The 24,170-nt window shown below is 44.8% G+C and overlaps 1 protein-coding gene across 1 annotated transcript; it reads left to right on the forward strand.

Moving 5' to 3' along the window:
• The first annotated feature begins 10 nt into the window (after positions 1–10).
• LOC136624887 (claudin-10-like) lies at positions 11–22,858 on the forward strand. Its single transcript, XM_066598815.1, has 5 exons — positions 11–245; positions 8,685–8,846; positions 16,911–16,992; positions 17,085–17,192; positions 22,684–22,858. The coding sequence occupies exons 1-5, from the start codon at positions 26–28 to the stop codon at positions 22,808–22,810; spliced, it is 699 nt and encodes a 232-aa protein (XP_066454912.1). The 5' UTR covers positions 11–25; the 3' UTR covers positions 22,811–22,858.
• The last annotated feature ends 1,312 nt before the right edge of the window (positions 22,859–24,170 follow it).

The following is a 24,170-nucleotide window of genomic DNA, read 5'->3' on the forward strand; positions in this document are numbered from 1 at the left end:
TTGTCAACTTTTATCTAGTCTAAAGATGGCTCACATGGCTTCTGAGATTATCGCCTTTGTGTTGAGTGTGTCTGGTTGGGTTTTAGTTAGCTCTACACTGCCCACTGATTACTGGAAGGTCTCTAGTATTGATGGCACGGTGATCACCACTGCAACCTTTTGGTCCAACCTTTGGAAGACATGTGTTACCGACTCTACTGGGGTGTCCAACTGCAAGGACTTCCCTTCTATGTTGGCGTTAGAAGGTAAGTAGACAGCGGCATTCAAAATACTCTAGAGATTAAAAATGATAGTTTCATACTACAACTGTATAATAGTATAATAACAATCAAGTACATCTAATCGGGTATTCTAATATTGGTCTATTAATTGTTGCTTTCATGGTGGTAGTAAATATACTCATTAAATTCATTAGTACTGGTTGGCCTGAATTGTCTGTTGTTTAGTATATTGTGTTAGATTTGCAGTATAAAAAAATTCTCTGAGCATGGCAAAAGGATTTCAGTACTCCATATAGATCAGCCAAGCAGAAAATTAGAGGTGGACTGATATCATAGACTTCAGCAATGTGATTTTCTCACATTTATCTGTGACACATGAGTCTTAGGCATTGTATATGCCATGTTACAGTGCCTTTATATCATTCTTATCTTTCTATTATTCAGTATGATCTAAAGAACTGAGAACTCTGTAATAGAGGATACAGAGGAACAGTACGGGCACATAGTTTTCTAGTGGTGCTATATTGTGGCTCCATACAAAATGGAAGTATTACGAAACTATAATATGGCCATGGGCTTCAGGCATTATAAAAAGAGGACTTTTCTCTATCTTTTCATTTCAGTGGAGAGGTGACCATTAATGTGTTGCCACAACCACTAAAAGTGGAGACACCATTGTCCTCAACATTAAATGAATAGGTATTCCCAGATCCACAGCACCTGTTGTGTCTTCTAGTGCTCTATAGAGCTCTTTCACTTTGAATTTACTGGTCTCCCAGGCTAGTAATCTGCATCCTTGTGGTAAAATACATTGTATAGCAAAATACACTTTGAAAAAGGATTTATAATTTCAGAATTGTTGCTTTTAGGGATCCTTCACACGAGCGTATATCGGCCGATATATGGTAAGATCTGATGCACTGGATCCCAATGCATCAGATCACATGGCTGTATTCCCACGAGATAAAAGAGCCCGGCTGGGCCAATATAGCACCGGGCGCTTTTACGTCGGGCCTAAAAGATAGTCCTGGAACTATCTTTTGGGACGGAATACGTTGGCCGCTGCATGGGCTCCTTTGAGGACAATGACAGCGGACGGAGAAGGGAGGTGGGAGGGAGTTTAGCAGCATGACTGCTAAACTCCATCCCTCTTCTTTCCTCCCCTCCGTCTGATTGCAATGGAAGGGTTGGGGCGTGGCGGGGCAAAGCAGAGCTAAGTGCTACCCCATCTCGCCTCCTCCCATTGCTTGCTGCAGACAAGGGACAGGGAGAGGGCAGGAACTTAGCTCCGCCCCCTTCCACTCCCATTGCAAACAGCCAGAGAGGAGGAGAGAGGAGGTGAGCTGGTGAGTGGGAGGAAAGGGAAAGGGGCAACAGCATGGTGGCCTCGGTGTATATGCGCCGGGGCCCATGCCATCTGAACGGGTGCACAAATGTTAGATTTGTGCGCCCTCTCATGAGTTTTTACGCCTGAGATGGTAGCGTATATCGGCCGAATGTAAAAAAAGGCGGCCGATATACGCTCATGTGAAATATGCCTTTAAGTGCTTTCACACATAGCATTTAAAAAAAAAAATTTTAAAGTCTTTTGCAGTGTTTTCCAGATGTTTTTGGCACTTTTTCGCAACGAAATGGAGCAATTTTTTTGCTGTAAGTTATTAGGTAATTATAAAATGCACTGCAAATAGTACATTTTTGCGGCTTTTTTGTTGCAATTTTCTACCAAGTTGGGCTTTTTTTACTCAAAAATTAGCATGCTCTAGGTATGGTGTTTTTTTTAGGTTCATCTCCATAGACTTTCCCATAGGAAAAAAGCAAATAAATAGAAGCATGACAAGTGTATATAAATAAAACAACACAACAACACCTAGATTAAGACAGAATTTTACAGGTCTCCCCCCCCCCCCCCCCCGAAAAAAATGCTGATCATAGTTTTTATCTGCATTCCGTTGTTTTTTTCTGTCCATAATATGGAGTTAATGTTAATCTATTAAAGTCTATTTTTCCAGGGAGTATAAAATATACACACATTTCTGCAACTTGCACTACTGTCGTTCGTTTTGCTGATTGAAAACACTAATTAAAGTCCACGAAGAGTGCTTAAAATAGGGATGCATTCATATTGCATCAGCATTGCATCCCTATTTTATATTGTCCATTAGAAATTAATACCAAAGAATACAAATACAGATGAAATGTTGAAGCATCCTTTTTCACCATACATATTACGGATCTTTACTATGGACATTCAACCATACTTGAGAGCTGACATAAAAATTGCTCAAGGGTCAAATGCCAGATGCAGAAAGCAGGAGAACAATTATTGTCTGATTGCGCTCATACCCATGCTTTGAGCTTGTCAGCAAAGCTAGTCAGAGGTAGAAGTGAAAGCTCTTGGGCCATAATGCAAGATACATAACAGGGCCCAAGGGGCCATCTCTACTAGTTATAAATCATGGAAATACTGAATGTACAACCTACTTTATGCATCTTGGAAGCCTTTTACTTAAAAAATAGATCACATTCAAGGCTACTGTAGGTTCACAAGGATGAATCCTCCTCATGTGCACCCCATCTCAAAATCCATGGCAGAAATCTCAGTTCGAGTTACGGATTTCTGCCCGGCCATGCCCTTATCTGCCTGGTATCTGCATGTGGAGTTTGTCCTTTTCAATAGGCAAATCTACTTACAGATTTCTTAATAGGGGATGGGCATGGAATATTTTTGAAAACTTTATTAAACTGTTTTTTACATTTTTTTTGTCTCACTAGCAGACTTTACCATATGATCTCTTAAAGCCTTGAATAATACACTCTAATACTTTTGTATTGCAGTATATTGTGACTGTCAGACTCTGTCAGGACCTAATAGGAGTACTGAAATGGCGGACCTGGAGGCCTTCATGGCCCCTGGCCATGCCAACCTATCAGCACCCTGCAATCATGTGGCGGGGCTACTAATAGGGTAACAAAGGAAGCCCCTTATTTTTGTCTAACCACTGAGATGCCTTAGTTGCTGTTGCTTGTAGCTTCTACAGCCAACGTATATACAATCCCAGCCATTGCAGGTAGGTTTCAGCTATATAACACAGTTGACCGCAGTACGTATGGAGTGGGCTCAGCTCCTGAGCCCTCTCTGTTCACTCCCCTGTGACACCCTCTGTACATGTACAGTGGATATGAGGATGTTGGATTTCACACAGCCTGCTTAATAAGAAGAGGTTTTTCATGCCAGAACTAACATCCTGGTTGTAATAATAAATAGGACAAATATCTTTACCAACTATAAGCTCTTCTCAGCACAACTCCAGAACTTCAATCTAGCATTAGTGTATTAGCTGTGTCTTGTACATATATCTGGTAGCTAGTGGAGATTTAATATACTGTTACACATGGAAACAGGTACCAGAACATAATATAGACCAATGGCTAAACTCGAATGACCATGCTTTTTAGATGTCCCCCAGCAAAAAGAGTCAAATTTACTTATTTACTGCAAGGCATACAAGACTATGCAGCTCCTTCCCTATGTTCTATACTGTGCCAGAGTACATATTATCAGGGTGTGTGAATCCCACACCATTTTATCAGCACTAGCACTCGAGATTCACAAACTCCCATATGATTCACACTTCAGCATTTCACTAGGAATGTTGATAACTGGCAAACGGAAATATAGACCTACGAGCTTTCCCGTTTCTTTGGTAAGGATAGCTAACATCCTGGTGGCCTAACATCAAGATGTCTTGGTCTCCACTTTGAGGTCTACCGGTAGATTATAACCTGTTAATTGGGCACCACTGATATAGACAGTAAGGGGGCATCACGATCACTTGGTGAACCACTTGCCTATCCAGAGATGCCAGAATCTCCTGCTACACAAGCCATAGGTCTTCTGTTCAACTTCTTGTGACAGTAGGGAGACGTAGAGTTATCTATTTGGTTAGACTATGACGTGTTACATTTATTTGATCACAAGTATTTTGCCGCCGGACTAATCATCAAATATGGTTAAGTTTGGAACAACTTTACCTCTCACAACAATTTGAAATAAATTAGACTGCAATTCTTCTATACCAACTTTTTAAATTCAGGAAACCAAAGCAACCACATGAATAAACCTTAAGTAACATTGGAATTGTTAATTGAAGGGATCATTTGAAATTATGCGAGATGCAATCTATGTAAGTAATGCTTGTGTTCTAGAGACCCAAAAGTTAATGAGCCATTAAATGGGCTTGTTAATGGCTAACTCCCGAATGCTTTCCTGTTTGTTCTATCTCCCTACTGTTCGAAACCCCACATGATTACTGGAGCCATAATCTTTATAAGAGTGGAAGGAAGAAAATGTAGAAGCAGAAAGAAAAAATGATATGAAAGAAAATATGTCTAATAATATCTATACATTAGGGAAATTTAGTCAGTATGAGCTGACATGCAAGAACGTCAAATTATGCCCTTGAATAAACTTGAAAGTGGGTCGGACACCATAGATGGATATTTGCCAATCCTGCTGAGCCAAACATCAGATGTTTGGGCCCATCGGGCAAGATAATTGCTTGCTGACAGCTATGTAATGTGTATAAGGCACCTCACAATTCTCCTTTTGTAACTGGAAAGCCTGCATAAAATTAAATGGTGAGGAAAAATGAGTTGGTCACCTAGATGTATACATATATCTGTCACAAAGACATGGGCAATATTATGACTTTGGTTGTTTTTTGCTATTTGTATGTAAATAAGAGTTGCTTGAAAAAAAAAAATTAGAGCTATTTTATATATTTTTATTGGAGCTGAAAATTGCTGCACCATCCAATTTAAGTTGGGCAACTTGCCTTTAAATAGTAAATTAAAAAAACAAGAAAATCCTGCTCTCAGTGTTAAAAATATGACAATTAAAAATCAAAAAGCTGAAACATCCAGATACTCACTAGGTGGGGGTTAGGATCCAGGAATCCCCGCTCTGATATCCTGGAATACCAAATTTAGTTGGATGTTCTTCGTCAAATGCACTAGGCTGGGTCCGAAGTAGTGACAAGTTTTTATTATCTTACTGTTGTTTTGGTTTCCTGGAACCTACGCCCCACCGAGGGAGTACCAGGATGTTTCACCACTTTGATTTTTAATTGTCGTATTTTAAACACTTGAAGCGCAGGATTTTATTGGTCATTGTTAGAGATGAGCGAGCATACTCGTCCGAGCTTGATGCTCGTTCGAGTATTAGGGTGCTCGAGATGCTCGTTACTCGAGACGAGCACCACGTGGTGCTCATCTCGATTAAACGAGCGCTGACCATTGAATTCAATGGAGCCGGCAATACAGCCGGTTCCATTGAAAGCAATGGGCTGCCGGCTAGCGCGGGATGAATTTTCGGGAAGGGTTTAAAAATATAAGCCCTTATCTGAAAATCATCCTAAAATGTGTAAAAAGTAAAAAAAAAAATATACTCGCCTTGTCCCGGCAGAACGATGTTAGCCCATTGAATTCAATGGAGCCAGCAATACAGCCGGCTCCATTGAAAGCAATGGGCTGCCGGCGATCGCACAATGAATTTTCGGAAAGGGCTTAAATATATAAGCCCTTCCCTGCAATTCATCCAGAAATGTGTAAAAATAAAAAATATATATATATACTCACCTGGTCCCGGCAGACGGAGTTCAGCTGCGGCCAGCTGGCAGTTCTCCTGAACTGCTCTCTGTAGTATTCAGCAGCCGGCGATTTAAAATCCCCGCCTGCTAAATGAGCTGCCTCTGATTGGTCACAGCCTGACCAATCAGAGGCAGATCTCACTCACACCCATTCATGAATTCATGAATGGGTGAGTGAATGCTGCCTCTGATTGGCTCAGCGCAGCTCTCAGCTGAATGACAGCAGTTCAGCACCACAGTGCAGGGGACAGCAGGAGAACACGCGGCTGTGCCCCGGCAGCTGAAGGGAGGTGAGTATCTATTTTTTTTGTTTTTTAAATCACTTTTAATTCATTTCCAGGGAATGGCTTATATGCACTATTGTGGCTTAATAGTGAGACCTCGGAGCCCGAAATGCAGCCTTACATGTTGCTCCTCACCTGCCCTATCCATTTCTGTGTTTTTTACATGACTTTGGTGATTTGCTAAGATTTTCACAAATGAAAACCTTAGCGGAGCACCAGTCATATACAAAAATGCTCGAGTCGCCCATTGACTTCAATGGGGTTCGTTACTCGAAACGAACTCTTGAGCATCACTGAAAGTTCGACTCGAGTAACGAGCACTCGAGCATTTTGGTGCTCGCTCATCTCTAGTCATTGTCTTATTAGCTTTTAATACCGAGCCTCACTAAAGTCTTGGATCCTTTCCTCGTGCTTTCCTTTCTTGATGTCCCAGTGACAAAGTGCTTTAACTACACACATTCATGGACCACAGGTGTAGCAGCCTGCCAGGAGGTATGGCAGTCTATGCCAGGTGAGTCCATTCAGTCTTTATCCCAGAGCGCTGCCTTGTTTTTAAGTACTTGTGCCTTTAAATAGTGTTAAATGAATAAGTCATAGTGTAGACCTAGGCTACAGAAGACATTAAGGTTATATAAAAGTTTGAACCTTCTCTTAAAAGTTTTCTTTCACCAAAATACCCTGCACATACAGTATTCCCTACTTATACTTTGGAAAACCACTAAGAGAGCCAAGCTCTCATTCTGGTAGACCGAGTCTGTCCAAGAATTACATGGCTGGCATGAGAGAGTGTCTTTACCCTACAATGCTCACTAGAAGGTGCAGTTAAACCTTTCACTGGCTCTAGCAACTGTTTGCCCGGTGTTTCTGAAGTTGGGCATGTTCCAGCTGACTGCCAGGCCAGCTCCAATTTAAAAAAGGCCATCCTACAAAGAAATTGACCAGTTTTATTCCTATCTTTGGCCGCCTGCACACGAGCGTTTCGGATTCCACTAGCGGATTTTCACGCGCGTATGCTACCTAAATGTGCTTGCGGATAGGTGCGGATGCGTGAAAAATCACGCACGGATATACGCGGATGTGTTGCGGAAAAAAACGCGCAGAAAAATCCAGAAGACACCCTTATTGTAAACCCAACCCCTAGAGAACTGCCCATTCTCTGGAAAACAGCTTAAAAAACAACACCCAGACTCCGTTTTGTCCCTCTTGCTTGTGCGAGCACCGTTAAATTATTCTGGCAACATGCTTTCACCCGGTGAGCAGATGTCTTTGTGGGCATGGTTGATCCATGTAACTTTTTTCGGACGTACTATAAAAATACTATATAAGTGTGGTAACGTAGTAATCGTACTGACCCATAGAATAAAAATATCGGGTCGTTTTTGTTGCACTTTGCGCGCTGCACAAACAGGATGCACCGAAAGATGGTGGAAAGTCTTTTTTTTTTCTCTCCGATTACAATTTTTAAAGGTTTTTCAGTAAATTATATGGTACAATAAATAGTGCCATTGCAAAATACAACTCGTCCCGCAAAAAAATAACAAGCCCTAATACAGCGACGTCGATGGATAAATAAAGGAACTACGATTTTTTAGGGAGTAGGGGGAAAAGAAGGAAAAAAGCAAAAAAGCTCCGTCACTAAGGGGTTAAAAGTGGGGATGGAAAAAAGCACAATAAAAACAAAAGTAAAACTGCTTGGCCACTAAGGGGTTAAAATGAAAAAAAAAGTACATTTGACGCAATAGCGAATAATACTCACGCAAGTTCTTCTGTTCTGCTTCTACTGCGTTCGTCCACGCATCCCCATAAACCTGCGCGGACAGTAGACGCCAGGATTGTTCCTTTCTGTTCTTGTCGAGGTATTCTGGGGAGTTACTGTCCCATAGGCTGGGGAAGTCCTGCATGATTGCCACAAGTTTCCCCATGTCGATCATTATGGCTTGTGGCAGGCTGGTGTCTGCTGGCTGCTCTCTGGTAGATGAGGGGACTGAAAGGACAGATCTGCAGTTGAAATGTGCCTGTGAAGCTCTGTGCTGTGTGTTGGGACGCCTCCTACCATGCCTACTTCCTGTAGTCATAGCAACCAGTGACTCCATCCGCAGCTGCACTGCGGATGTACTGCGTGAAAAAACGCACCCATTCACTTGTATTGGAGGCTTCACGCGCATGATCCGACCAAAATTAGAACAGGTCGCAGATTTTTTCACGCGCGTGAAAAAACGCGATACACATCCGTCCGTCTGGGGACAACTGCGGATCCTCATAGGAGTATATTGGCTGCGGTCTGGGGCGGATTATGTGCCTAAAATCACGCACTTGAAATTCTGCTCGTGTGCAGGCACCCTTTGAAAAGCGTTAGATTCACAAATGTCCTGAAAACATAATGAAGAGCTGCTTGTACATATTCTGTAGTTGGCACAAATATGACGACCAATGGAAGAAACTAAAAATCACCATAATGTATCACAACCTGTTAAACAATGGACTTTATTTCATATGTATAGTCTTTTTTTTAAACCATGTCTTCGTTGCAGGGTACATCCAGGCTTGCCGGGGTTTGCTGATAGCTGCTGTTAGCTTGGGATTTTTTGGCTCAATATTTGCCCTTGTTGGAATGAAATGTACCAAGATTGGAGGCTCAGATGACATGAAAGCAAAAATCACTGGTTTCTCTGGTGTGCTATTTATCATAAGTGGTGAGTGTGCTTGTATTGCATGACTGCTTATAGTGAAAACGTGCTGCTATACATTGATTCTGACTGTACTAATGGCTTGGTAGACAGTATATATAGTAAAGTGCAGTATGAGCCACATACACGTACACATCCAGCCTGGTATGCAAGTTCTGCACATTCAGACTGAATCTGGGAGAACCCCTTTAACTTAAATACTCACAAATTAGATGTACCATACGTTTTCAGGAAAGCTGATTTGAAGTTAATTGCAAAATTATACTTGACAGTGATAACTTTTTGTGACTTGTTTTCTAAGCCATTAAAAGTTATTGCCACATCAACACCTCATATTTGCTAAAATAATCCTTTCCAACTGCATTATACTAGGTCACTGATCTGTATTTGATTTTATTATGCATTATTTAAATCAGTTCATAAAGTGGAGAGACTGTATGTTTGAGATTAGAGATGAGCGAGCACCAAAATGCTCGGGTGCTCGTTACTCGGGACGAAATTATCGCGATGCTCGAGGGTTCGTTTCGAGTAACGAACCCCACTGAAGTCAATGGGCGACCCGAGCATTTTTGTATTTCCCCGATGCTCGCTAAGGTTTTCATGTGTGAAAATCTGGGCAATTCAAGAAAGTGATGGGAACGACACAGCAACGGATAGGGCAGGCGAGGGGCTACATGTTGGGCTGCATCTCAAGTTCACAGGTCCCACTATTAAGCCAGAATACCGGCAAGAGTGCCCCCCCCCTCCCAACAACTTTTACTTCTGAAAAGCCCTAATTAGCAATGCATACCTTAGCTAAGCACCACACTACCTCCAACAAAGCACAATCACTGCCTGCATGACACTCTGCTGCCACTTCTCCTGGGTTACATGCTGCCCAACCCCCCCGCACGACCCAGTGTCCACAGCGCACACCAAATTGTCCCTGCGCAGCCTTCAGCTGCCCTCATGCCACGCCACACTCATGTCTATTTAGAAGTGCGTCTGCCATGAGGAGGAACCGCAGGCACACACTGCAGAGGGTTGGCACGGCTAGGCAGCGACCCTCTTTAAAAGGGGCGGGGCGATAGCCCACAATGCTGTACAGAAGCAATGAGAAATATAATCCTGTGCCACCGCCATCAGGAGCTGCACACGTGGGCATAGCAATGGGGAACCTATGTGCCACACACTATTCATTCTGTCAAGGTGTCTGCATGCCCCAGTCAGACCCGGCTTTTTAATTCATAGACACAGGCAGGTACAACTCCCTATTGTGAAGTCCCTGTGGACCGACAGCATGGGTGGCTCCCTGGAACCCACCGGCGGTACATAAAAATATCCCATTGCAGTGCCCATCACAGCTGAGGTAGTAATGTCATGTTTAATGCAGGTGGGCTTCGGCCCACACTGCATGCCCCAGTCAGACTGGGGTTCTTTAGAAGTGGAAACAGATGCATTTATAATTCCCTGTGGACCCACAGCATGGGTGGGTGCCAGGAAGCCACCGGCGGTACATAAAAATATCCCATTGCATTGCCCAACACAGCTGAGGTAGTAAATTTGTGCTTAATACAGGTGGGCTTCGGCCCACACTGCATGCCCCAGTCAGACTGGGGTTCTTTACAAGTGGACAGATGTAGTAACAACTCGCTGTGGACCCACAGCATGGGTGGGTGCCAGGAAGCCACCGGCGGTACATAAAAATATCCCATTGCATTGCCCAACACAGCTGAGGTAGTAATGTCGTGCTTAATGCAGGTGGGCTTCGGCCCACACTGCATGTCCCAGTCTGACTGGGGTTCTTTACAAGTGGAAACAGATGCATTTATAATTCCCTGTGGACCCACAGCATGGGTGGGTGCCAGGAAGCCACCGGCGGTACATAGAAATATCCCATTGCATTGCCCAACACAGCTGAGGTAGTAATGTCGTGCTTAATGCAGGTGGGCTTCGGCCCACACTGCATGCCCCAGTCAGACTGGGGTTCTTTACAAGTGGAAACATGTAGGTTAAACTCCGTGTGCACATACAGCATGGGTGGCTCCCTGGGACCCACCGGCGATACACAAAAATATCCCATTGCATTGCCCAACACAGCGGATGTAACGTCAGCTGTAATGCAGGTGGGCTAAAAATTCATTTGATTACACTGTAGGCGAGGGCCCACAAAAATTGCTGTATCAACAGTACTAATGTACATCCAAAAAATTGGCCATGGCCAACCAAGAGGGCAGGTGAAACCCATTAATCGCTTTGGTTAATGTGGCTTAAGTGATAACTAGGCCTGGAGGCAGCCCAGTTTAACGAAAAATTGGTTCAAGTTAAAGTTTCAACGCTTTTAAGAGCATTGAAACATATACAAATTGTTTAGAAAAATTATATGAGTGAGCCTTGTGGCCCTAAGAAAAATTGCCCGTTCAGCGTGATTACGTGAGGTTTCAGGAGGAGGAGCAGGAGGAGGAGGAGGAATATTAGACACAGATTGATGAAGCAGAAATGTCCCCGTTTTGGATGGTGATAGAGAACGTAGCTTCCATCCGCGGGTGCAGCCTACGTATTGCTTACGTATCGCTGCTGTCCGCTGGTGGAGAAGAGAAGTCTGGGGAAATCCAGGCTTTGTTCATCTTGATGAGTGTAAGCCTGTCGGCACTGTCGGTTGACAGGTGGGTACGCTTATCCGTGATGATTCCCCCAGCCACACTAAACACACTCTCTGACAAGATGCTAGCCGCAGGACAAGCAAGCACCTCCAGGGCATACAGCGCGAGTTCAAGCCACGTGTCCAGCTTCGACACCCAGTAGTTGTAGGGGGCAGAGGCGTCACGGAGGACGGTCGTGCGATCGGCTACGTACTCCCTCACCATCCTTTTACAGTGCTCCCGCCGACTCAGCCTTGACTGGGGAGCGGTGACACAGTCTTGCTGGGGAGCCATAAAGCTGGCAAAGGCCTTGGAGAATGTTCCCCTGCCTGCGCTGTACATGCTGCCTGATCTCTGCGCCTCCCCTGCTACCTGGCCCTCGGAACTGCGCCTTCTGCCACTAGCGCTGTCGGATGGGAAGTTTACCATCAGTTTGTCCACCAGCGCCCTGTGGTATAGCATCATTCTCGAACCCCTTTCCTCTTCGGGAATGAGAGTGCAAAGGCTCTCCTTATACCGTGGATCGAGCAGTGTGTACACCCAGTAATCCGTAGTGGCCAGAATGCGTGTAACGCGAGGGTCACGAGAAAGGCATCCTAACATGAAGTCAGCCATGTGTGCCAGGGTACCTGTACGCAACACATGGCTGTCTTCACTAGGAAGATCACTTTCAGGATCCTCCTCCTCCTCCTCTTCCTCCTCCTCAGGCCATACACGCTGAAAGGATGACAGGCAAGCAGCATGGGTACCGTCAGCAGTGGGCCAAGCTGTCTCTTCCCCCTCCTCCTCATGCTCCTCCTCCTCCACAATGCGCTGAGATATAGACAGGAGGGTGCTCTGACTATCCAGCGACATACTGTCTTCCCCCGGCTCTGTTTCCGAGCGCAAAGCGTCTGCCTTTATGCTTTGCAGGGAACTTCTCAAGATGCATAGCAGAGGAATGGTGACGCTAATGATTGCAGCATCGCCGCTCACCACCTGGGTAGACTCCTCAAATTTTCCAAGGACCTGGCAGATGGCTGCCAACCAGGGCCACTCTTCTGTAAATAATTGAGGAGGCTGACTCCCACTGCGCCGCGCAAGTTGGAGTTGGTATTCCACTATAGCTCTACGCTGCTCATAGAGTCTGGCCAACATGTGGAGCGTAGAGTTCCACTGTGTGGGCACGTCGCACAGCAGTCGGTGCACTGGCAGATTAAACCTATGTTGCAGTGTCCGCAGGGTGGCAGCGTGCGTGTGGGATTTGCGGAAATGTGCGCAGAGCTGGCGCACCTTTCCGAGCAGGTATGACAAGTGGGGGTAGCTTTTCAGAAAGCGCTGAACCACCAAATTAAAGACATGGGCCAGGCATGGCACGTGCGTGAGGCTGCGGAGCTGCAGAGCCGCCACCAGCTTACGGCCGTTGTCACACACGACCATGCCCGGTTGGAGGCTCAGCGGCGCAAGACAGTGGTCGGTCTGCTCTGTCAGACCCTGCAGCAGTTCGTGGGCCGTGGGCCTCTTCTCTCCTAAGCTGAGTAGTTTCAGCACGGCCTGCTGACGCTTGCCCACCGCTGTGCTGCCACGCCGCGTGACACCGACTGCTGGCGACGTGCTGCTGACACATCTTGATTGCGAGACAGAGGTTGCGTTGGAGGAGGAGGAGGAGGAAGGTGCTTTAGTGGAGGAAGCATACACCGCCGCAGATACCACCACCGAGCTGTGGCCCGCAATTCTGGGGGTGGGTAGGACGTGAGCGGTCCCAGGCTCTGACTCTGCCCCAGCCTCCACTAAATTCACCCAATGTGCCGTCAGGGAGATATAGTGACCCTGCCCGCCTGTGCTTGTCCACGTGTCCGTTGTTAAGTGGACCTTGGCAGTAACCGCGTTGGTGAGGGCGCATACAATGTTGCGGGAGACGTGGTCGTGCAGGGCTGGGACGGCACATCGGGAAAAGTAGTGGCAACTGGGAACCGAGTAGCGCGGGGCAGCCGCCGCCATCATGCTTTTGAAAGCCTCCGTTTCCACAAGCCTATACGGCAGCATCTCTAGGCTGATCAATTTTGCAATGTGCACGTTTAACGCTTGAGCGTGCGGGTGCGTGGCGTCGTACTTGCGCTTGCGCTCAAACTGTGGCACTAGCGACGTCTGGACGCTGCGCTGAGAGACATTGCTGGATGGGGCCGAGGACAGCGGAGGTGAGGGTGTGGGTGCAGGCCAGGAGACGGTAGTGCCTGTGTCCTGAGAGGGGGGTTGGATCTCAGTGGCAGGTTGGGGCACAGGGGAGAGGCAGTGGTGCAAACCGGAGGCGGTGAATGGGCATCGTCCCACCTTGTGGGGTGCTTGGCCATCATATGCCTGCGCATGCTGTTGGTGGTGCCTCCCCAGCTGATCTTGGCGCGACAAAGGTTGCACACCACTGTTCGTCGGTCGTCAGGCGTCTCTGTGAAAAACTGCCACACCGTAGAGCACCTTGACCTGTGCAGGGTGGCATGGCGCGAGGGGGTGCTTTGGGAAACAGTTGGTGGATTATTCGGTCTGGCCCTGCCTCTACCCCTGGCCACCGCACTGGCTCGGCCTGTGCCCACACCCTCACTTGGCCCTCCGCGTCCTCGGCCATGTCCACATCCTCTAGGCCTACCCCTACCCCTCAGCATGCTGTATTACCAGTGATTTGATTTCCCAGGCAGGAAAGAAATTGGCGCAAGGCTGCACTCAACCGTAGCTGGTTGCGTCTGATTTTTTTACGTTCTCCACGCAGCACACACGTACCCAGAGCCCTTAGGACTGACAGAGGCAGGGCAAATATACTTTTTTCCCTTTTGTTAAAAAAGAAAAGGCCCACTGCGTCTATTCAATGACTAATATAACTGTGTTGCGGCCCTGCAAAAGTGTCACAGAACTTTACTGTTGCAGAGTTATTAACTGTGGCAGAGCAGGTATTTCCCAGGCAGGAAAGAAATTGGCGCAAGGCTGCACTCAACCCTAGCTGGTTGCGTCTGATTTTTTTACGTTCTCCACGCAGCACACACGTACCCAGAGCCCTTAGGACTGACAGAGGCAGGGCAAATATACTTTTTTCCCTTTTGTTAAAAAAGAAAAGGCCCACTGCATCTATTCAATGACTAATATAACTGTGTTGCGGCCCTGCAAAAGTGTCACAGAACTTTACTGTTGCAGAGTTATTAACTGTGGCAGAGCAGGTATTTCCCAGGCAGGAAAGAAATTGGTGCAAGGCTGCACTCGACCGTGGCTGGTTGCGTCTGATTTTTTTACGTTCTCCACGCAGCACACACGTACCCAGAGCCCTTAGGACTGACAGAGGCAGGGCAAATATACTTTTTTTCCCTTTTGTTAAAAAAGAAAAGGCCCACTGCGTCTATTCAATGACTAATAACTGTGTTGTGGCCCTGCCTACACAATTCTGTGCCTGTAGTATCAATGCAGGGTGCAATGCTCTGCAGAGGCGATTTTGAGGAAAAAAAAAAAAAGCAACACAGCTAACAGCAGCCTGCACAGTACTCCACACAGTTAAATGTGGCCCTAGAAAGGACCGTTGAGGTTCTTGAAGGCTACACTCACTCCTAACACTCTCCCTGCCTAAGCACCACTTCTGTCCCTAATACCGGGTGCAATGCTCTGCACTGCCGATTTTGAGGAAAAAAAAAAATTTCTCCACTGCTAACAGCAGCCTGCACACACGTAGATGTGGCCCTAAGAAGGACCGTTGGGGTTCTTGAAGCCTACACTCACTACAAATACTCTCCCTACAGCAACTCCAATAGAACTGGACTTTCCCTCAGCTAACTCACAAGGCATGTGTGGCGAGCTGCGGGAGGGGCCGACTTTTATACTCCGGTGACATCTGATTGCCCCAGCCACTCACAGCAGGGGGGTGGTATAGGGCTTGAACGTCACAGGGGGAAGTTGTAATGCCTTCCCTGTCTTTCAATTAGCCAGAAAAGCGCGCTAACGTCTCAGAGAGGAAACTGAAAGTAACCGGAACACCGCGTGGTACTCGTTACGAGTAACGAGCATCCCGAACACCCTAATATTCGCACGAATATCAAGCTCGGACGAGTACGTTCGCTCATCTCTATTTGAGATGTCCCTCTGAGCTCATAGACTCAATAGAATAATTGCAGCTCCCAGTTTTGAAGAAAGCATACTCAATGTTTTTGGCAGTGCTACTTTAGACACAACACTGAAGCATATTTTTTTAACTTAGTTTGGTCTGCCCCAACTCACCTGCTCCTGGTCACCTCATTTTGGGGAAGACAATAATGTGCATGGGGATAAAAAAAACAGAAAAGCAAACAATAAGCAAGTGCATACATAGCATAAAGACAGACCGTGAGATTGCAACTGGTCCTTGGAGAGAGTGCACAGCCCTGGTTTGTCTCAGACCTCGGTCAGACGAGCGTTTTTATAACACATTTAGGTACGTGAAAAAAACCCGCAAAACACATGTAAAACAAATTTGCGGGACGTGCGTTTTTAAATTTGCACTTGCTTTGCGGTCACACAATAGCAAAATTCACACATAAAGTGCAGTCCCATCGCTATCCTCTGCTGCAGCTGTGACAGCTGCAGCAGGGGATTCCTTGGATGTGAAACCCATGGATCCTGTGGGGAGGCTTTATATCAGGGAAATAGGACAAAAACTGAGAGCCAGGATGAGATCTCATTACCACTCAATTGGAGAGGAAAAGACGTAATTACCTGTGGCAAAACATTTTTGTGCTCAGGGGCACAGCATAGAGCAGATGAGAGTTATCATACTGAAGGACAACTTCAAATCCCAACTTCACAGAAGAATTTGGGAGTATAAGTTTATGGCCAAGTTTGATACCCTCAAGAATGGAATGAACCTCAGCCCGGGATTCTTGCATAAGTGGAGAATATGAAAGGTCTGAAGGAGGTCAAGACGAGCGTCCTCTTCCCAATTGCTGAGCAAACTGATTAAATATTTATCTCTTTGCTCAGATTGTCTTGTGTTATTTTAAGTCTCAAATTTCTGTGTGTGAACATTTATTTAGATCAAGAGGGGTGTCCCCATCCCCTCTGCATCTGTATGTTATATTTGTGTGCCATCCCAACTAGTTTCATTAGCCTGACGAAGGGTCGAAAAGAATCCAAAAGCTTGCTGTAACATCATGTATTTTTGTTAGCCATTAAAAGGTATCATATCTACAAGATTACTTGGTTTCTCATACTGAGAACAATCATACTTTACTCTACTGGCTAACACGGCACCAAACCTTTTTTCATATTGTAAAATCCGAAGCACACAGAGGTATAGTATATGGTGCCATAATCCGAGTCGGAGTACAGCTGTATACAAGAGGCCTCATAATCGCTGGTTGCTACACTATTCTATGCAATGAAATCCTGACAGAATAGAAACGATGCAATGGTGAACTGACCCTCAGTAGAAGGAGCTGTAACTTCCCTCTCATGTCTGTTCTAGGTCTTTGTGCTATGTCTGGAATATCACTTTATGCTCACAAAATTACCTCTGAATTCTTTGATCCAACATTCCTGGAGCAAAAGTAAGTAACAGAAAAAGAAAACCGATAAATTGGGGAAACGCATCATGGAAAATATACTGTATCTTCTTATATCAATTACTCTTCTCTAACAGGTATGAGCTAGGAGCTGCGTTGTTCATCGGATGGGCTGGATCCTCTCTTACTGTCATTGGAGGTGCTATTCTCTGCCTCTCTTTGAATGATACTATCAAAAAAGACAGGTATGAAAAATGATGATACGCCATCTCATATCCTTAAAGGGGCTACCGGGACACACTGGGGTCAGAGTGGGAGCACTGCTCCGACCCCTGTGTAGTGTCTGGTGCTTGTATTTATAGGTGCAGCTTTCACTGAAATCAATGGACCTCCAGCCTGCAATCACAAGCACAGCTCCCATTGATTTCAATGAGAGTTGCGTTTGAAATTACGAGTGCCAGTGACTACACAGGGGTCAAAGGAGTGATCCCTCTCTGACCCTGGTGTATCCCGGTAGGCGCTGCCTGGATAACCCCTTGTTATATGTTATATCTGTATAGCAATAACCACAACAAATATCAGATTCACCAGTTTTCAAAAGTAATATTGCTCCATCAATAACAATTATCAAAAAAAGTATTAGAGGTGTCCATATGCAATAAGGGTCCTTTTACATGGGACGACTGTGGGGGATCTTAAGCGCCCCACAGTCATCTCAGGAGTGATAATTGATCACTGAATGGAGCTGGAGCACACTGGAGATCTCTTCTGGTGGCCTGCCTCCATTCAGAATAAACAGGCAGTCATTCATAGATGAACAACTGCCTGTCTCCATGGGCCAATTATCGTCAGGTTGTTATGCCTGCATAAAATGATCGATGAACAATAAGTGAATGAATTATTGTTTATTGTTCATTAGTAGAGATGAGCGAGCACCAAAATGCTCGGGTGCTCGTTTCGCGATGCTCGAGGGTTCATTTCGAGTAACAAACCCCATTGAAGTCAATGGGCGACCCGAGCATTTTTGTATTTCGCCGATGCTCGCTAAGGTTTTCATTTGTGAAAATCGGGGCAATTCAAGAAAGTGATGGGAACGACACAGCAACGAATAGGGCAGGCGAGGGGCTACATGTTGGGCTGCATCTCAAGTTCCCAGGTCCCACTATTAAGCCACAATAGCAGCAAGAGTGCCCCCCCTGCACTGTCAGCATAAAGATCGTTCTCCTCTGCCACAGCAGTAACAGCTGTGGCAGAGAAGAACGATGTTAGCCCATTGAATTCAATGGAGCCGGCAATACAGCAGGTTCCACTGAAAGCAATGGGCTGCCGGCGTGCGCGGGATGAATTGTCGGTAAGGGCTTAAATATAGAAGCCCTTCCCTGCAACTCATCCAGAAATGTGTAAAAATAAAAAAAATATACCGTATATACCGGCGTATAAGGTGACGGGGCGTATAAGACGGGGGGATTTCAAGCCCTGCGTCCAGAAAGCAATGCTCTGCCAGGGACCAGGAGGGAGCGACAGCCTGCAGCAGCGCCGCAGAACGCCGGGGAAGGTGAGTAATGATTTTTTTTTTGACACTTTCTTTTTCTTTGTATTACCGGCATATAAGAGGACCCCTGACTTCAGAGCAGATTTTTCGGGGTTCAAAAGTCGCCTTATACGCCAGTATATACGGTATATACTTACCTTGTCCCGGCAGACGGAGTTCAGCGCGGCCGGCCTACAGTGGGTGTGAAGGGGGTGTGAGTCAGAACTGCCTCCTGATTGGCTCAGCGCTGAGTCTGACTCACACCCCCTTCACACCCACTGCCGGCCGCCGCGGCTGAACTCCGTCTGCCGGGACAAGGTAAGTAATAGTATATATATATATGTATATTTTTATTTTAACACATTTCTGGATGAATTGCAGGGAAGGGCTTATATATTTAAGCCCTTCCCGACAATTCATCCCGTGCACGCCCGCAGCGCATTGCTTTCAGTGGAACCTGCTGTATTGCCGACTCCATTGAATTCAATGGGCAAACATCGTTCTTCTCTGTCACAGCTGTTACAGCTGTGGCAGAGAAGAATGATTTGTCTTCTATATGTTCTCAATGGGGTCGGCGCTGCTGCCGCCGGCCCCATTGAGCGCATATAGAGAAGAGAACAGGAATCGCAGATCGCAGATAGGTGCGATCTGCGATTTCTATGGCCTAAGAAGGACCGTTGGGGTTCTTGAAGCCTAAAATCACTCCTAACGCTCTCCCTATAGCAGCTCCGGCATCAGCAGCACTTTCCCTGAACTATGTCAGAATGCATCTGTGGCGAGCCGCGGCCGGGCAGATTTTAATACTCGGGTGACACCTGATCTCGCCAGCCACTCACTGCAGGGGGGTGGTATAGGGCTTGAACGTCGCAGGGTGAAGTTGTAATGCCTTCCCTGTCTTTCTATTGGCCAGAAAAGCGCGCTAACGTCTCAGAGATGAAAGTGAAAGTAACTCGAACATCGCGTGGTACTCGTCACGAGTAACGAGCATCTCGAACACCCTAATACTCGGACGAGTACGCTCGCTCATCTCTATTCATTAGTTGACAGTGTTTACACTTCAGTTTCTCATATTCCAACAATTACCAGTATGATAAGCATTCTGTGTAAAAGGATCCTTAGATGCAAATTGGACAAAACGAGTTGTCTATCTAATGTCTATGGGAGTGTCCAGTTTATTCCTCCCTCTCAATTGAAAACAATTGACAACAGCCATCTAAGGTGTAAAGGCACATTTACGCGTAACGATTAATGCTCATAATTTGTTCAAACAAACGAAAATGAGCAATAATTGTTACATGTAAATGTGAACTTAAAATCCATCATTCACCTAGTGAGAGATAAAGTATCTCTCAATAGACCGTAGGCTGTTATCTCCACAGGAGTCGGCAGATAACATTGTAACATTGCTGGCAGCCACAAAAAGAACAATGCAGCTGTTTGCACAGCTGGGCGTGTGATTAATCACACGCTGGGCTCTGCTAACAGCTCCTGGAGGTCCTTTTACATGCAAATGAAGATGATAAAGTGTTAATGGCCATTAACACTTTATGCAAACAGATAGCAAGATCTTTCAGCTGTTCAAAAGATTATCTTTGCATGTAAATGGGCTTTAAGTCCATCTTAAAGAGTTTTTCCATATTTTTTTAAAATGCTAATGCTCCTCCTCTGCCAGTGCCCAAAGCCTATTGGCCATATACTTACCTGTCTTTTTCATTCAGGTAGCATGTCATGTGACCTGTGACTTCACTGTTGGCTCCCAGTCCAGTGACATCCTGTAAACAGTCTAAGGAGCAGATATTCTTTCCTACCTCTGTTTGTGGGACATCACTGATGACATATCCATGGGGAGGATCTTGGGAGGACATTAGCTGAAGTGTTCACATCTATATATGAGGGTCTGTCTGAAACAAAGGCCTCCTATCTTATTATGTTGGCACACAGCATCAGAAACAGATGTTAGTGGTATGGCAATAGAGTTTGAACCATTCTGCTAATATCCATAAATTTTGTTGCTGTGCAAAAGATGGCAGCGGAGGACCAGTCTGACAAAAAAGCGTCTGACATTAAAGTGCGTATAAAGCAAAGGTTCATACAGTTATTGAATTCATGGATACTTGCTGAATGTATATGTAGACCAAACAGTGGATGTTAGCACAGTGGGACGTGGGTGGCGTGTCTCAGCAGTGGCGACAGCGACGTAAAAGACAAGCAACATCTTGGACGGCCATGCACAGCTGTCACACCACAAAATGAAGAGCGTTTTAATAAGCTTATCCGTACAAATTGGTAAATCATCATTTCCAATGCATTGAAGCTGATATTCAACTCCTTACGTAGTTCTCTAGTCGTAACCCACCAAGTCACATAGCAAAATTTACTGAGTATTGGCAGGAAGGCCATACTATCAACATCTGCTTCTGATGTTGTGTGCCAACATAATAAGATAAGATGCATTCATTTTGGACCAACATTCATAGATAGACGTGACCACTGCAGTCAATAGAAACAAACACTGACTAGGAGAACAGAGTGGCGGCACTGGGCTAGCAGAGAACCGGAGAGGTCTCTATGTTTTAATTTATTATTTTTAACACTTTTATGCCCATTATTCTACTTTTATGACATTATTTTACTAAATTGGAAAACCCTTTTAAGTATAGTTAGGCCAAACAACTTTCTGGTAATAATGATCTTGGCTGTGTTTGCTACATTCTGAGGAAGCAACTAGATGTACATATCTACTATTACAAATCAAAAACAATGCAAAGTGCCCCCTTGGAATCTAAAGGCCCATTTACACGCAAACATAATCATTCAAAAGATAGGTTTTGAGTGATTGTTTTTGCATCAACTACTAAGGTACACTAATGTCAATTAGCAGCTTATCACATTCATTTGAATGTAAATAAGCCTCCGGGACCTGTATGCAGAGTGCAGCAAGTAGTCTGTTCTCTGCATTCAGCACCTTTGTTCTTCAGCTGGGCTGCAAGCTGAATACAATGTAATCAGCACTCCCGTGGAGAATAGAGCACCATGGACAGAAAACAGCATGCTGTCTGTGTTATCTTCTCTCCAACTGAATGATGGATTTTATGCTCACCTAAAAATCATCATTTAGCCAACTAGTGAAAGATGGGAGCATTTACACACGACAATTATCGCTCAAACAATGGCTTTTAGGTCAATTTTGAGTGAAAATTGTTCAGTGTATATGTATTTCTGTCTCATTGGGGTCCCTCACAGGCGCAATTAGCTCCCTCATTTGGCAGTCTGCTACCTGCATGGTGAGAGGATGCATCTATATGTACTCCTTAGTCAGTAAGTATATGGCCGTTTTCTGTTATTGTTCCGTGTATATGGGCCTTAAGAGTAACCTGTAATAGTGTTTGACATTATTTTATTTTAGGATCATAACTGACTTGTGAAACTAGTCAAAAACAGAAGTCAGCAGTGGGTGAGGCTCTAGTAGAATACCTGTTCTCTATGCAAGCCTTAGATAAAATAATTGTCAATTTCAGCATTTAGTAATTGCATATGTTTACAGCAAGCCTAAAATATTGCAACTGCTAGCTTTAACATTTAGCAATTTTACATGTTCACATGCAAATTTGAGATAATGTAACTGACACGTCAATTGTAACTTCTAGAATAATTTTATGATTATTACTTAGTTAGAAAAACCCAACCCATCTGTCATATTATGATTGGATGACAGCCGGGCAGTATCTGCTCATGATCATCTCCTGCTACAGTGTGTTTATATATACTTTTTACCCAATAAAGAGCTTCAGAGGAGGAAGCGAATGTTGAAACGCCACTTGTCTGTTTCACACTGTATTCTTCTCCAGTGCGCCGTCAAATCTGGCATACCTGGTTGATAAGGCTTCGATACCCCTTGAATATCACCTAAATTAAGTGATTACTCCAACAATAGTATTTCAGAACCAATGGTCCAAAACACATGTAAAGGCTACTTTATCTATCATCACTGGGGAGCGCCTTCGTATTTTTCTGGATGTCAGAGCTACCATTGCTATCCACATTAGAGTTCATAAGACTACTTTTCCTCGCACCTGGGCACCCCATTATCATCCCTATTCTCATCCCCATTACAATGAGAAATGCCCAGCTGCTGAACGTTTGTAAACTCTACATATACGTTACTTCGTTTTTATTTCCATCAATTCTTGTTCTGTGTTTTTCAGATTAAGTTATCCGTACAACGGAGTAAAGTCTGTGAGATCTGGTCCAACAAGCCGACAGGATCAGAACAACAACCGCAATGAACAGAGAGGAATACCAAGAAATTTTGACAAGAATGCCTATGTGTGACCAATACCGTCTACCTTTAAGACAATTGCTCTTTGTCTGCCAGATGAATGTCACTACCCTAGATTTTCCCAAAATAGGAAAATTTGTATCCCAAGTGACCCCTTTGTACAGTGATATGATATTAAGCCATTACTTGATAATGAACAGTTCTACACAAAGTCAAATATATAAAAAATGTAATATTTGATATCATCCACCCCACCACTCCATCATGTAAAAAGAAGACTATGAAGATCAAATGAAGATTTCACAAAGTTTGGTGTGGCATGCTGAATCGGATGCAAGCAATAAACCGCACACAGCTTCATTATGAGGGCTATTAATAATATGATTTCAGTGTTCATTTTAAAATGTGCTTTAATACATGAGAAGCAACTAAATGGTTTATTAGAAGAATGTAATACAATATAAATGGTAGATAATTGTGAAATCCTGCTGTAAAATTCAGGATCTACAGCAGCACAAACAGCAGATCCGTATATGAAAATTAGACATTAGCATAGATAAACAGAAGTAGGACTCTAGCGCAACCTGGTGGCAGATGACAATTTTGGAATAGAGGAAAATAAATGTAACGTGAACCAAAAATGCTTTATATAACCAGCAGGTACAACCTCTTCCTCAGACAGCTGGGTGAACATATAGTAATATGTTCAGCGATCCGGGTCTAAATGCTGTGAAGGGAAACAAGCCAGAAGTCATCCGTGGTGGCAATCTTGGTGGCCAAGGACGCTGGCGACTACTGGCATATTTCCCTTGACAGCATTTGGACCAGGATTGCTGAACATACGTGTACCCATCTGTCTGAGGAAGAGGTTCTCCATCGAAATGCCTAACCTGCTAGTTATATAATGAAGCATTTTTGGTTCACATTACATCTTTGGCTTTACCTTTATTCCAAAATTGTCATCTACCCCCAAGTTGCACTAGAGTCCTAGTTCTTTTTTCTCTACCTATGCTAATGTCTGACGCTAATTTGACCATTGGTCGACCAGTGTACTAGGCCGGCAGCACCATCTTATTAATTCTATCACCTCTCCTAACACCAGCACAATATATCATGGCCACAAGTACATGTTTCCTTTCCGTGGTGCTTTTCCTTCCTCTTAAATTTCAGACATGGGGATTGCATGAATTAGTGCTGACAATACACAGTAGTCAATGGTCTTAATTAGAGATGAGCGAACGCGTTCGTCCGAGCTTGATATTCGTGCGAATATTAGGGTGTTCGGGATGTTCGTTATTCGTGACGAACACCATGCGGTGTTCTGGTTACTTTCACTTCCTTCCCTGAGACGTTAGCGCGCTTTTCTGGCCAATTGAAAGACAGGGAAGGCATTACAACTTCCCCCTGCAACGT

Source organism: Eleutherodactylus coqui, chromosome 4 (assembly GCF_035609145.1).
Source record: "Eleutherodactylus coqui strain aEleCoq1 chromosome 4, aEleCoq1.hap1, whole genome shotgun sequence".
NCBI lineage: Eukaryota > Metazoa > Chordata > Amphibia > Anura > Eleutherodactylidae > Eleutherodactylus > Eleutherodactylus coqui.